This window comes from Mercenaria mercenaria, chromosome 10 (assembly GCF_021730395.1).
Source record: "Mercenaria mercenaria strain notata chromosome 10, MADL_Memer_1, whole genome shotgun sequence".
Taxonomy (NCBI): Eukaryota; Metazoa; Mollusca; class Bivalvia; order Venerida; family Veneridae; genus Mercenaria; species Mercenaria mercenaria.
The window spans coordinates 18,616,900-18,630,365 of record NC_069370.1 but is presented as its reverse complement, the minus strand read 5'-3'; the positions used below and the strand labels follow the sequence as shown (position 1 = coordinate 18,630,365).

The window sequence follows — 13,466 nt, the reverse complement described above, 5'->3', positions numbered from 1 at the left end:
AACAGATTTAATTTGTTGTTGGATTTAACAATTTATGTTAAATAACCAGCGTAAATACTTACTTGAATTTTTTTGGCATTATAAAACAGACATTGCAACCAAAATTTTACAAGATGATCATTTTATATTTATATAGATATGCCCTAGAAGGAACTTTTGCTATGCTTTAACTTGTTGATATATACAATTTGATGATTTATATAACTTTAGTTACTTTCTGATTAACCCTCAGATATACCTAGTTTGTGACCGGATTAACGATCAGTAAGGTCAACGCAGATAAAATTGTTACTGTTACAAAGGGTATGTAAGTTTGCCAATAAACACGTAATTTTGTTATTTTGTTTTATTTTTCGATATTTGGTTAACTTTGTTTTGTTTTGTGAATTAAGTAAAGTAAATAATAACGTGGATTTACATGATTTAGGCTGATGTTGTTTTCTGTCATTTTTACTTCCGCAGTTTAGGTATAGGGTCTTTTTTTTCTTTGACGAGAATGATCTTCATCTCTAAGTACTTAACTAAGTGAAAACATATCAAATTAATGTATAGTATTGAAATGCTACCAGGAAATTTTTAAAATAAATTAACCCGCTTCGCATGTTTGTATAGCCGAGTGACTAACGGTTCCGATTAGCACGTTCCGCACTGTGAAGATGTGGTATTGTGTTACTGTGAAGAAAAGAATATTGATCTTTTCAGTAGTACCAGAGAAAATAGACACACAACATGGGGACGACATCATGGAATATGCAGGATGCAGCCAGTAAAGGGGCTTTCATGGTTAGCGTTTTCTTTCTAGCTACCGCAGTAAGGGGTAAGTCGTCATATTGACATATCATAGTATTAGACATTTACGGATTAAGTCTACGTGGACTGTGAACACCTAAGACGATCGATTTTTCAAGGGGACCGTCTCAACATGATAATTTTAATTTATGTTTGGTAGGAAAACATTCCTATAATGATGGTAAGGTCTGGCTTAATATGTCACTGCACAGGATAATATTTGGATTTGTCTGTCCGTCCGTCTGTTCGCCAAAGAAATGTTTTGTTATACATATCGCAAAAAGTATTTGATCTAGCGTCATAACACTTTCCTGAAATGTTCTTCAATATTATAAGTTGCGCATCTGCGACAAAGTTGAAAAGATGAGCTAGTCTGATCGCAATGTACCCGTATTCCATCGTCGTCGTCGTGCAACATGAAAAAAAAATCTAAACTGTGTAAGTTGGGATCAAAATGTAGGTCAGCAGGTAAAACATTGTGAAAACTGTAGGAAACGTAATATCTTGCATCTCCATTCCTTTGTTGTTATTATACGCCCTAAGGGACGTATTTTGGGATACCACAGGTGTTCATCTGGCCGTCTGTCTGTCTGTCTGTCTGTTTGTCTGTCTGTCCGTCTGTCCGTTAACAATATCGGATTTAAGGATTTTAAAAACACTTGAAACTTATGTTATCCACATCAAGAGGACGTGCACAGCGCCTGTATCAGGTGGCTTGCTTTAAGGCCAAGGTCACACTTCGGGGTCAAGGTTATATGACTTTGTTTCGTGTCCGCTCTGTAACTCTTGATCTGTATGAGGGATTTTAAAGAAACATTACACAAATGACCGCCACATCGAGTCGACGTGCAGAGTGCATGTTTTGGATGGCTAGATACAAGGTCAAGGTCACACTAAGGGGTCAAATGTCATATAAGTTTCAAGTCAATAGCTTTGATAGTAACAGAGATATTTGACTTTATCACAAACTTTAACCAAAAATTATAAGTTAAAAGGGGCATAATTCTATCAAAATTCAATCAGAGTTATGGGGTTATTTCTCATGGTGAAGACTTCGATAGCAAATAACTATTATAAGTTTCAAGTCAATAGCTTTGATAGTAACAGAGATACTTGACTTAATCAAAAACTATAACGAAAAATGCTAAATTTAAAAGGGGCATAATTCTGTAAAAATTTCTTCCTTGTGTAGACTTTGATAGTAAATAAGTATTTTAAGTTTCAAGTCAATAGCTTTGACAGTAACAGATATATTTGACTTTATCAAAAAATTTAAACCAACGGAGACGCCGACGCGAGTGTAATAGCTCTACTTTTTCTTCGAAAAGTCGAGCTAAAAACAGGCACATCCAAATTTATATTATGTTGAGACGGTCCCCTTGAAAAATCTATCGCCTTAGGTGTCCACAGTCCACGTAGACTTAATCCGTAAATGTCTATTAAGGAGATGTCACGGCTGAGATAGTTAAACATTATTACAATACACAGTCGGTATTGAAATTGTGTTTCCAATACATGTGCTCATTAGATAAATCCTCAATATCTATGTGAAAATAAGGGATGTGTTTTGTATGATTGCAACACTGTGAGTTGCTCTAATAACTGACAAATGACTGAAACAATAGGAATTCGTACGAGAGATGGATAGACAAAACGACAGTGAGGTAACAATATATTCTTTTATTGTTTTAATGTATGAGTTGTAAGCTACAATAAAGAATACCCATTTTATGAAAATCAAACGGGAAGTTAGAAATAACAGAAAAAAAATAATTAGGTCATGAGTCATCATATACCTGTCAAAATTTGTCATTAGTTTTCACGAGCTGTCAAAATTACTTTTATCTCTCTATTCTGCAGATGCATTGTTTTTGAAAGTATCTTGGACGGATATTGTAGTGTGTAACTTACTTTACATTCCACATTAATATTTGTGCGTGAAATTGCTTTGTTGAGCTCACCGACGTCACATATGAATGTCTATTGTTTTAGTTTACTGTCTGTTATAAAGGTATCAAATCTCAATATTAAGATATAAGAATTGTTCCTTTCTGGTAGACAATGGAAACTATTTGGCTGAATCATAATATAACAGTTTTTGGAAAGAACTGAATATTCTTTGGTTTTTTGTTATTCACCGGAAATTCAAAAGTGACATCACCTTAAGCTATGGTGCATTTTAGCGTCATATAAACATGTATGAAATGCACCAGCGACGCTTCTTTGTCTCTCGGTTATTTATTACAAAATACAAGTAGATCGTGGCTTGTATCACGTACTGGCCTACAAAAAGTACAATTTTGTCTCAATGTTGGAACTTTGCCTGAGGATCGATTTTAGTCTAGTCTACGAAAGTTCAAAGTTATGTAATGCTCTATTTATGGCATAATGAATTAATGGCCTATTTAATTAACGACGTATACTGTATATATAATAAATCAATTGCATTAGAAATAACAGAAAAAAAATAATTAGGTCATGAGTCATCATATACCTGTCAATACCTGTCAAAACTTGTAATATTCTAGTTGGTAATGTATATTTTGCCGGCGCCGGCAGATTATGGTCCGTTCAACGTATTAGTTTAGAAAGGTATGTATGTAGAAAGGTATGTATGGAAGGCCGGTGCGTCATGCTAATTGCCAAATGCTAAAGTGCAAAACTTCAGTGTTTTGAAATATTTTATTTTGTCTTTATTCTGTAATAGATGCGATTTTTTGGTAATATCAGTACAATTTATTCACATTGGAAATTTTCAAAGGCTATTCTGTAGAGTGTTAAATGATATACTAATTATATCATTAACGTACTAAATTATACATGTATGCACTTGCCTTTGGTTCACGTTAGCCGAACCAGAAACATTCCATGATTTGTCGGCGGTTCGTTCGAAATGTTACCGTACATGTATAAAGAATGTGGCATAATTTTTGCACTGAATGTCCATGGTATATTTTAGATTGGTCATAAATATTGGAAGATGAGATCTCCATAAAAAGCCGGAGGAGTAAAGCAGTAAGCATTAACATTTTTATTTATCGATCTAACGAGCAAAATGAGTTGTTAGGACATTTACTTGAAGTTTACTTAAAACATTTTTTTTTAAAATATTTGAATCATTTCAGGTGATTGGCTGCTATTTATAGTTTGTCTTGGACAAGATTATCTAAGAGACTTTTTGCAAACCACTGACGCCACCTTAAACTCCACCCTACAGTCAGGTGATCTGCTCGAGCGATATGGCTTTAAAGATCTGCATATTTACACGACATTTGCCGTGCTTGTATCATTCTGCACATTCTGGGGTATAGGCCTGACCTTCGACACATACTTCTACAAAAATAGAAAAGACAAGGTAAATGATGTGAAAATTAGTCAAAATCAATTTCTCCACGACCAAGGCTATCCACACGACGGTCATGTCGATTATTTTCTTTATCCGTACAACGGTTGTGTCGTATATTTTCATTATTCACACGACTATCATGCTTGCAAAGTCATTCCGATTTTTGTTTTGTTTTATGAAAATCAATATTTGCTACAATCGTACTGAAATTAAAGTTCTTATGATATGTCCGTGTCTTTTTACGCACTTTCAATTCAAAGACAGTGACATTTTTGCATGAATAAATGTCTGTCTATTGATGAGCAATTTATTCAGGAATCTGGACTACTGTGTCCCTTTGTACTCATTGTTGCCCCGTACGCCAGAAATGCCAATCTCACTTTTTAGAAATACAGTCAAACCTGAGTGAAAGAGCACCTCCAGATTAAGACCACTGTTGAAAACCTGGTTCTAAAGGCCAGTATTTTCCCGTTCCGTTTATGCAGGGTTAACTTACCTGTGTTGAGGGACCATCTGTCAACAAAGACTAGTGTTTTCCATTTCTCCGGGGTGGTATTTGTAGACGGGTTTCACTGTACTCAAAATTTCTCATTTCTTCTGCTGATTTTAGATTTCATACTTCAACTTGATACTTATTTTCAGCCAGAAGAATGGAAGTGCCAGCCGGATCGGTGGCTAACCAAAACTAACGAATGGCACGAGTTTTTCTTGGGTTCATGCAACATGCTTGTCGGCTCTATCATATCTGGTTTCTTATCTTGTTATATAATAAACGGAGGTCAGTAGCACAATAACTCTTTTAAATCTCAGCAACAAAGTTTCAACTATATTCCACAATTCGTTTTTGCTACTGATACATTATACATATTTTGTCCTTTTCAGGGACTGTAGAGAAGAAAAGCTTTTAGCTCTGAAATAACATTGTTCTCTGTTCAAACCAGAGAAAAAAACCCATCAGTTTCAGTTCTTACCTTTTTGTCTTTCAGGAAAGAATCAACTGTATTTGAGTATCAGCGACTATGGGTGGATTTATTTCTTGATGTCGATCCCTGCATTGTTTTTCTACAACGAAATGGTTAGTTACTATCCACACAGGTTCTTCCACAATCCATGGCTATACAAGAACATCCACAAAGTCCACCATAGATACGGCAGCCCTACGTTGTACAGCACAGTGGCAATGCACCCCGCCGAGTTCCTCATGTACCAGATGTTTTTGGCCCTTCCTATTTTCACAGTTCCGGTTCATGCAGGTATGGCATTCTTGATGACCCTTGTTTCAGTAATAACACAATGTTGAAATGTAGTGCACAAATGAAGAACGGAGTATATGTAGAAGGGAATACCATTGAGGGTACGATGACGTCGCTGGCAAGGTTGAAGATGAGTTTTTGAGGTTTGACGTTATCAACGCATGTTATTATCACGCATGTTTGTGAGCCTCATTTGAATTAACAGACTTAGCTAAGCAGTTACTTAAGTTTTTCCGTGATATTGGGGCCAGTTTTCTCAGTATGGAACCGGAAGAAATTAAGTTATCAGCAGTTCAAGCCATCGAGTAATATACATTACATGGGCTTTTTGCCAGGGCCTGGCGATGAGTTTGAAGGAAGGGTGTAGTTCGAATTATCGAAGTTCGAGCGAACGATGTTCTATTGTGTGTACTACAATTTTTGTCACAACTTTTTCTGGTATATTCCATTTCAGCTGTATATGTAGTTATACTGTTATATGGTTACTACTACGGAATGATGGACCATTCTGGTATTAAAATGGACGCTGTGTGGCCTTGGCAACCATCCTCTTTGTTCCATGACGACCACCATAGGTGAGCCGAAACAATATTTCTAATTAAAATGCATAAATTTACTTATTACGTCTTTCATTTTTTATTTAAAAAATAGTACTTAATTGTCCTCAGCTATATATAAATCGCGAATTTATGATTATCAGAATGTTCCTTTTGGTGTTGTAGGTATTTCCATTGCAATTTTGGATTCAACACCATATTATTTGACCGCTTCCATGGAACATTACGTCGAAAGAATCACAAGTATGGGGAGAAAGTATTTGGCGGGAAAGGGAAAGCAGACGACAGTAAGGAAAAGGAAAGTGTATATCATCAGTATTTGTGACGAAGTTTGGACAGTTTCGATAAGTAAAGGACACAGTGACAATATGGGACTCACTATCGAAGTTGGTATTCATGTACTTGAAAGTACAAACACATTTTCTATAATGTATAAGGAAGCAAAACATCCAGTTTCTTCAAAATTGTAGAATAGAATAAAAAAAACTAGGAACAGCTAAAGTGAAATAACAGTGATACAATTTATACCTGGCCGGAAGGCAACTTGTAAATTGAGCCATTATTTTGAGCCAAATTTAGTCATGTCGTATTAAGATATTTTAATTTATTTTCAAATTTTTACTTTCCATTTTTTTCATTTAATTTGATTGAGAATAAATGAAAGGAATTCTGTGATGAAACACCTCTTAACATTTCACATTTATCACCCTGTTTACTATTAGTCATCTTTAGTTGAAAGTGCCGTTTTGTATTTCTTGCCATTTATTTATTGACATTATTTAGATAGAATGCCAGTGTTCGTTATTTTCGTACTAGTTCTATTTTCAATTTTTTAACATTTCTAAAATCCAACAATCTGTCGAAGAAGAAAACATTCCTTTTTATTGTCTGTATTTGAATCCATGGAAATAGGTGGAAATCTGCCATGAATGTTTTGAGTGGAGGTGATTATGTTTTCATTATTTCATTGCTATGCGGTGACATGTAGATCTAATTTTAGGAAATATGTATGTTATACATTTTTGTAGATAACGACCAACTACTATACAAACAACATAAGATATGTCTAATTCAAAATATTGAGGCCAGTAATACGTATACATTGAAATGTTTACATCAGGCATTTCGTAAACATTCATGGAGTATTTCATTTTACAAACCAACATAATGATTGATTGTTTGTTGTTGTTGTTGTTTGTTTTTTTGGTAAAATTTCAGCTTCAGTGAGCCCTTATTTGTCAGAATTTTTGTTCAGTAATTCGTGCAGTGGCTATGATTGCACGCAGATCCTCCAAGATCTGGTAGCAGGAGGCCCTAGTTCGAATTACAAACGGAAAAAAAATGTCTCCATTATTTATTTGTTTATTGTAAATATATTTTTATTGTCATAATTGTTACTCAGTAATTCATGCAGTGGCTATGATTGCACGCCGATCCTCCAAAATCTGGTAGCAGGAGGCCCTAATCCGAATTGCATGCAGAGCAAAATTGTCTCCTTTATTTATTTTTGTAAATATATTTCTTTTGTCATAATTGTTTCTCAGTTATTCGTGTAGTGGCTATGATTGCATGCCAGTTTTCCAAAGTCTGGTAGCAGGAGGCCCTAATCCGAATTACATACTGAACAAAATAGTCTCCTTTTTTGGTTTTGTAAATATGTTTCTATTGTCATAATTGTTATTCAGTTATTCGAACAGTGGCTATGATTGCACGCCGGTTTTCCAAATTCTGGTAGCAGGAGGCCCTAGTTCGAATTACAAACTGAACAAAATTGTCTCATTTATTTGTTGTTGTTTTTGTAAAGCTATTTATAGCGCAAGTCCACATTTGTATTGCCAAAAAGAACAAAAATGTCTGCTTTATTTATTTGTTGTTATTTTTATAAAGCTTTTGTAAATCTATTTGTTATCTGCTTCATTTAGTACAAGTCAGCATTAATTCTGTCCTAATTGTTGTGTAAGTAATTCGTACAGCGGCTATGATTGCATGCTGGGATTTCCAGAGTCTATTTGCAGGAGCCGCAAATTCGAATTACAAATGAACGAAATCGACTGTTAATTTATTTGTTGCTAGTTCTAGTGCTTACATAATAATGCTCAAGTAGATCAGGTGAGTGTTGCTATACTGGTTCATAATGAAATGTACACATTTGGTCAGTTTTCACAAAAAATACAAGTTTAATAGGAAATATTTTAATTTCTAGTATAAATGCTAATTTGCAATGTTTCAACATTTTAACTTCAGTATTTGAACAACTACAAAGTCTTTTATTCTTCACTAACATCAGTCTGTCAAATATTGTATTGCTTATCATTTAATATATTTTCTTAAGACTGAGAATAAATGAACAAAATCGATTTTGCAAAGAAAGAATTGGATTTTTGAAGCTACATTCCTTTATTCATAAGGAACCAATATGTATTCCTCACCTAGGAAAAGACAGCGTTTTCATGCACGCCAATGCAGTTTATCTTGGCACTGATTTATAAATGTTGAGCCAATAAAACTTTAGTGATCATTGTATGTATGGTTATGCTTTTTATTTACAAACAGTATAGATCTTCTAAAAAAAGTTATATTTTACATTTTGCGTTGTCCAAAACAAGGAGTGATTTTTTCCAGTCAATTGTCCACTTCTCTGGTATTCTGCTGTTTTAACATTGATACAGGAATGTCAGAATTTAGGCACACGAAAAGCGTCGTTTTAAGCAATATTTTTAAATAAACTGGTATAGAAACAGGTGAAAAATCTAACGCAAGACATGAGAGTTTTTTAAACATAGTTCGCACATATTGTATATTAATTTGGAAATTTTGAATTCTAACACCATCAAAAAATCGTTCTGATCCATTCAGATTAAATGGGTGGTGATGGGAAATGATCAAGCGAAATTCATGTTGTGAAAATTATGGATAAGGCAAAACGCGTGTCTTATAGCTTTAATGAGTCATGTTTTATTAGTAATAACAAACAAATACAAAAACAGAAAGATGAAAAATGGATGAGATCTCTATGATCTAGGCATGGGCTTTTCCTTTTTCTTATTTAAAGGATGTTTAGTCTATAAACGCCCCTGTCTGATGCCGCACTGTAAATCAAACCAGTATAATATTCTAGTCTTATTAGTATAACCATCCGCTACACCTTGCCATATCTTTTTCACTTGTTTTTTTTCCACACATTTTTTTCTTGAAAACAGCCAAAAATCAAATTGTTATTATCTTTAGAGCGATCTCGAAAATTTAAATCAAATATGTTACATTTGAAATGTGTTGAACATGTAATGAATGGAAATAAATTCATCAAAATGTAATCAGCTTGTTTTATGTATTAATTGATAACAACAAATTTGCGTTCCATATTTTATATTTAGAAACTATTTATCAGTCCCGATATACATTAGATAAACCGATTTCAATAAACCCGATCATTTTGACCTACTCAGGGACGATAATAACTCTCGTGTTACTAGGTTGATTGAAGCAGGCCAGTGTTAGTTAACACAAATATTTGCACCCAGTATCAACTGATATAAAGATACGACTGTGAAAGGACGGACGGACAGACGAGCGGGCGGAAAGATGGACGACTTAAACTACACATGTTCTGTACAGTACATAAGCTGTTTTGTACATGTTACAAGTTTTTATGACGGAGCTATAGGTATTTATCGCATAGTGCGGCAATTTTCCTTTGATCTTTGCAGCATGTTATACATAGTAACACACATTATTACTACAAAACTGTGCTGATATCTTACAAAACTGTTGCGATATATATCAACACGGAAATCTCTGTGGAGTTTCATAAGAAAAAAAGTGTTCCGATATATATCAGCACAGTAAAACTGTTCCGATATATATCGGAACACTTTTTCTCTATTGAGGTCCTATCAAGGGAGTATAATTTTTTCTTTTCAAAGAAAAAATGATTTTAGCTCCAATTTACAGTTCACAGAGAAAGAATTGTCACAAACACCTACATTTATAAAGTAAAAGAATAAATAAACTAGATTATTTCAAAAACTTGATAGTCATTGCCAAATTCAGAAATACATGAAATATATGAAATTCTGAGATTTCTCAAATGTTTCTTTTTCTTTGATTTTTTTTACAAACAAAACAACAAGTTTTACAATATGTCTGGCCAATGAAATGCAAAGATTTAAAACCAAAGTAGAAATTTGTTGGGTACTTTTATCTGGGGAACACATTTTCTAAAACAGAAGTTTTAGTGTTTCAGTCAGCGAGGCGCAGAAAGGGAATCAAAATAGTAAAAATAATAATAAACAAATTTAAATGAAAATAATATATAAATTTTAATGATAAACTATGCGATAAAACAGTTATAATATGTATGCTCGTGTGTTACCAGGATATATCAGAGCTAGGGGTACATCTCGTTATTTTTCTCTTCACATATCTGTCTCGGCCTACCGGCCTCGACGACATGTGCTGAGAAAAATGCCCTTGATGTACCCCTAGCTCTGATATATCCTGGTAACACACTCTCACACATACTATAACTATTACTTAACAAGTTCGCAACGACAAGGAAAAATCAACTGAGCCATTTTCATTACTAGACAAAATTGATGATTATTCTGGATAACAAACCCGCTAGTATAAGCTACACGGTTTCTAAATACTAACACATGTCATGAATACTGTACAGAATCAGAAACGAAGGATAAATTGGCACCGCAATATCATTAACATTTAGCCTGCTAAATTTCTAAAATGGATGTTCCATCATTCAGTTTGGGCAATACCAATTATTATTTGAAGGGGTTTTCACTGAAAATTTACTGACTGAATAGCGAACAGTGTAGACCATGATCAGCCAGTATTGGTCTGCACTGGTCGCAAAGGCAGAATCACTTGCCGCCAGGCGGCTAAAGGTTAATATTTTTCGGTGACCTTTTCCATAAAGGTGTTGTTTCAAAAGGTGGTAGTAACATCGTTTTGTATTTTTCAAATATCTTCAAGGATGAACATTTTATGGCTAAATGTATTTCTCTCTATGTAAAAAATTAGATTGTCCATGCGAAACAACAAAAAACAAAGCAAAACAAAAACAAAGAAAATTTATACAATACTGGCATGGGAATGTCGCATTGACACTTCCTAAGATATCCTAAAGATGTTACAACGATCATTCTACAAATAAATTCAATTAAAAAAAATTATTTTGGTGTCAAAACTGACCGAAATTTACAACGGAAAATACCCCCAACAAAGATTTTTATGATAAATTCAAAATTAATCGAGATATTTTGAGAATTTCTAGAACAATGCAAAGAGTTTGTGTGGAATAATTCTAATCTTCATATTTTTAATGAGCAAGAAAATGTAGTTATAACACACGTATATTGTGTATAAATTGCTAAATTGCACACTGGTGGAAGAGAGACAACTTGTACAAAATCTGTCCGACTACTACTGTATACAAAATATTGAGGGAGAGAACTTATACAGCACTAACTTGAAAGTTTCTGTAACAGCAATTGTTCAGAATTTCAATGGTTCAAAGCATAAGATGCGATCGAACGAAAGTCGACATTCTATGCAAACCGGTCAGAGTATTAAGTCATGGACCGTAACGTTCACCAGTTGCTTGACACATGATCAAATATTTTACTTAATAAGCCTATATATGTATATAAAGATATCTTATTAAAAAAGTCAGTAAAATCCTTGTGCAGGTATAAAATATATAAAAGTTCTGTTTACGACGTTTCCCGTAATTAATGTTGTGACGTGACGTCATTTATTTCAAAATGTAAACTGCCTGAAGATATGTGTAGGCCTACAATTGAAAGCGCTTGCAGTGAAGAATTAAATTAATTGAAAAAAAAAAACACAGAAGTCTACTGCATTTAATTCCTTGCAAATTGAACTTTTATATAAAGATATCTTTATATACATATAGATCTATAGGCTTAGTAAGTAAAAAAAAAACGATGATGTGTCTAGCACCTGTGGTTTCAACTTACTATAGTGTTTTTTTTTTACCTCTGCGGTACCCCATTGTTCCTTTATTCTATCGTTTTTAGCTCGACTATACGAAGTATAAGGAGAGCTATCCTACTCGCCCCGGCGTCGGCGTCTTTCCGCGTCCCCACCTTGGTTAAAGTTTTGTGCACTTTCTCTTTTTTCAACTTATCTCTGTAATTACTTGATGGATTTGATTCAAACTTGAAATACTTATTCCTCATCATCATCCACATCATCTGACATAAGGGCCATAACTCTGGCACCAATATTTCATGAATTATCCCCCCTCTGCGGTACCCCATTGTTCCTTTATTCGGTCGTTTTTAGCTCGACTATACGAAGTATAAGGAGAGCTATCCTACTCGCCCCGGCGTCGGCGTCGGTGTCTTTCCGCGTCCCCACCTTGGTTAAAGTTTTGGTGCACTTTCTCTTTTTTCAACTTATCTCTGTAATTACTTGATGGATTTGATTCAAACTTGAAATACTTATTCCTCATCATCATCCACATCATCTGACATAAGGGCCATAACTCTGGCACCAATATTTCATGAATTATCCCCCCTCTGCGGTACCCCATTGTTCTTTTATTCGGTCGTTTTTAGCTCGACTATACGAAGTATAAGGAGAGCTATCCTACTCGCCCCGGCGTCGGTGTCTTTCCGCGTCCCCCCTTTGTTAAAGTTTTGGTGACTGTTCTCTTTTTTCAACTTATTCTGTAGTTACTTAGATGGATTTGATTCAAACTTGAAATATTATTCCGTCATCATTCTTTCCATCAATTGACATAAAGACCATAACTTGGCACCAATATTATGAATTATTCCCCCTCTGCGGTACCCCATTGTTCCTTTATTCGTCGTTTTTAGCTCGACTATACGAAGTATATGGAGAGCTATCCTACTCGCCCCGGCGTCGGCGTCGGCGTCTTTCCGCGTCCCCACCTTGGTTAAAGTTTTGGTGCACTTTCTCTTTTTTCAACTTATCTCTGTAATTACTTGATGGATTTGATTCAAACTTGAAATACTTATTCCTCATCATCATCCACATCATCTGACATAAGGACCATAACTCTGGCACCAATATTTCATGAATTATCCCCCCTTTTCACATTACATTTTTCAGGTTTTATGTTTTGATGCACTTTCCACTGGTCGGTCTGTTATTTACTGAATTGGATTTGTTCAAACTTAAATAGTTGTTCAAACATCTATCACCCACATCATATGACACAAGATGCATAACTCTGGCACATTTTTCATGAATTATTCCCTTTTACTTAGAATTTCAGGTTAAAGTTTTGATGCACTTTCACTCTGTCTCGTTATTACTGAATAAATTGATTCAAACTTAAACAATTGTTCAACATCATTACCCTATCATATGACACAAAGTGCATAACTCTAGGCACCAATTTTTCATGAATTATTTCCCCTTTTTACTTAGAATTTAGGTTAAAGTTTTGATGCACTTTCACTGTGTCTCTGTTATTACTGATGGATTTGATCAAACTTAAAATAGTTGTTC

General features: G+C 34.5%; 1 protein-coding gene across 5 annotated transcripts; it reads left to right on the top strand.

Annotated features, from left to right (window-relative positions):
* The first annotated feature begins 260 nt into the window (after positions 1-260).
* LOC123559739 (putative methylsterol monooxygenase DDB_G0269788) lies at positions 261-9,259 on the top strand. Of its 5 annotated transcripts, none has more exons than XM_045351793.2 (7): positions 261-303; positions 703-817; positions 3,915-4,144; positions 4,778-4,913; positions 5,122-5,388; positions 5,843-5,963; positions 6,111-9,259. In XM_045351793.2, the coding sequence occupies exons 2-7, from the start codon at positions 730-732 to the stop codon at positions 6,268-6,270; spliced, it is 1,002 nt and encodes a 333-aa protein (XP_045207728.1). In that variant the 5' UTR covers positions 261-303; positions 703-729; the 3' UTR covers positions 6,271-9,259. The 5 variants fall into 5 exon arrangements, with proteins under 5 accessions (XP_045207728.1, XP_045207730.1, XP_045207729.1 ...); XM_045351795.2 differs by lacking the exon at positions 261-303 and adding an exon at positions 308-327 and having other exon boundaries at positions 706-817; XM_045351794.2 differs by lacking the exon at positions 261-303 and adding an exon at positions 308-327.
* Positions 9,260-13,466: the final 4,207 nt, after the last annotated feature.

Bases quoted from the DNA above. Each gene is read 5' to 3' on its own strand.
- LOC123559739 (XM_045351793.2), top strand. From the start codon at position 730: ATGGGGACGACATCATGGAATATGCAGGATGCAGCCAGTAAAGGGGCT. The intron at 818-3,914 runs GTAAGTCGTCAT...GAATCATTTCAG, and splicing joins TCTAGCTACCGCAGTAAGGG to GTGATTGGCTGCTATTTATA. The intron at 4,914-5,121 runs GTCAGTAGCACA...TTTGTCTTTCAG, and splicing joins TTGTTATATAATAAACGGAG to GAAAGAATCAACTGTATTTG.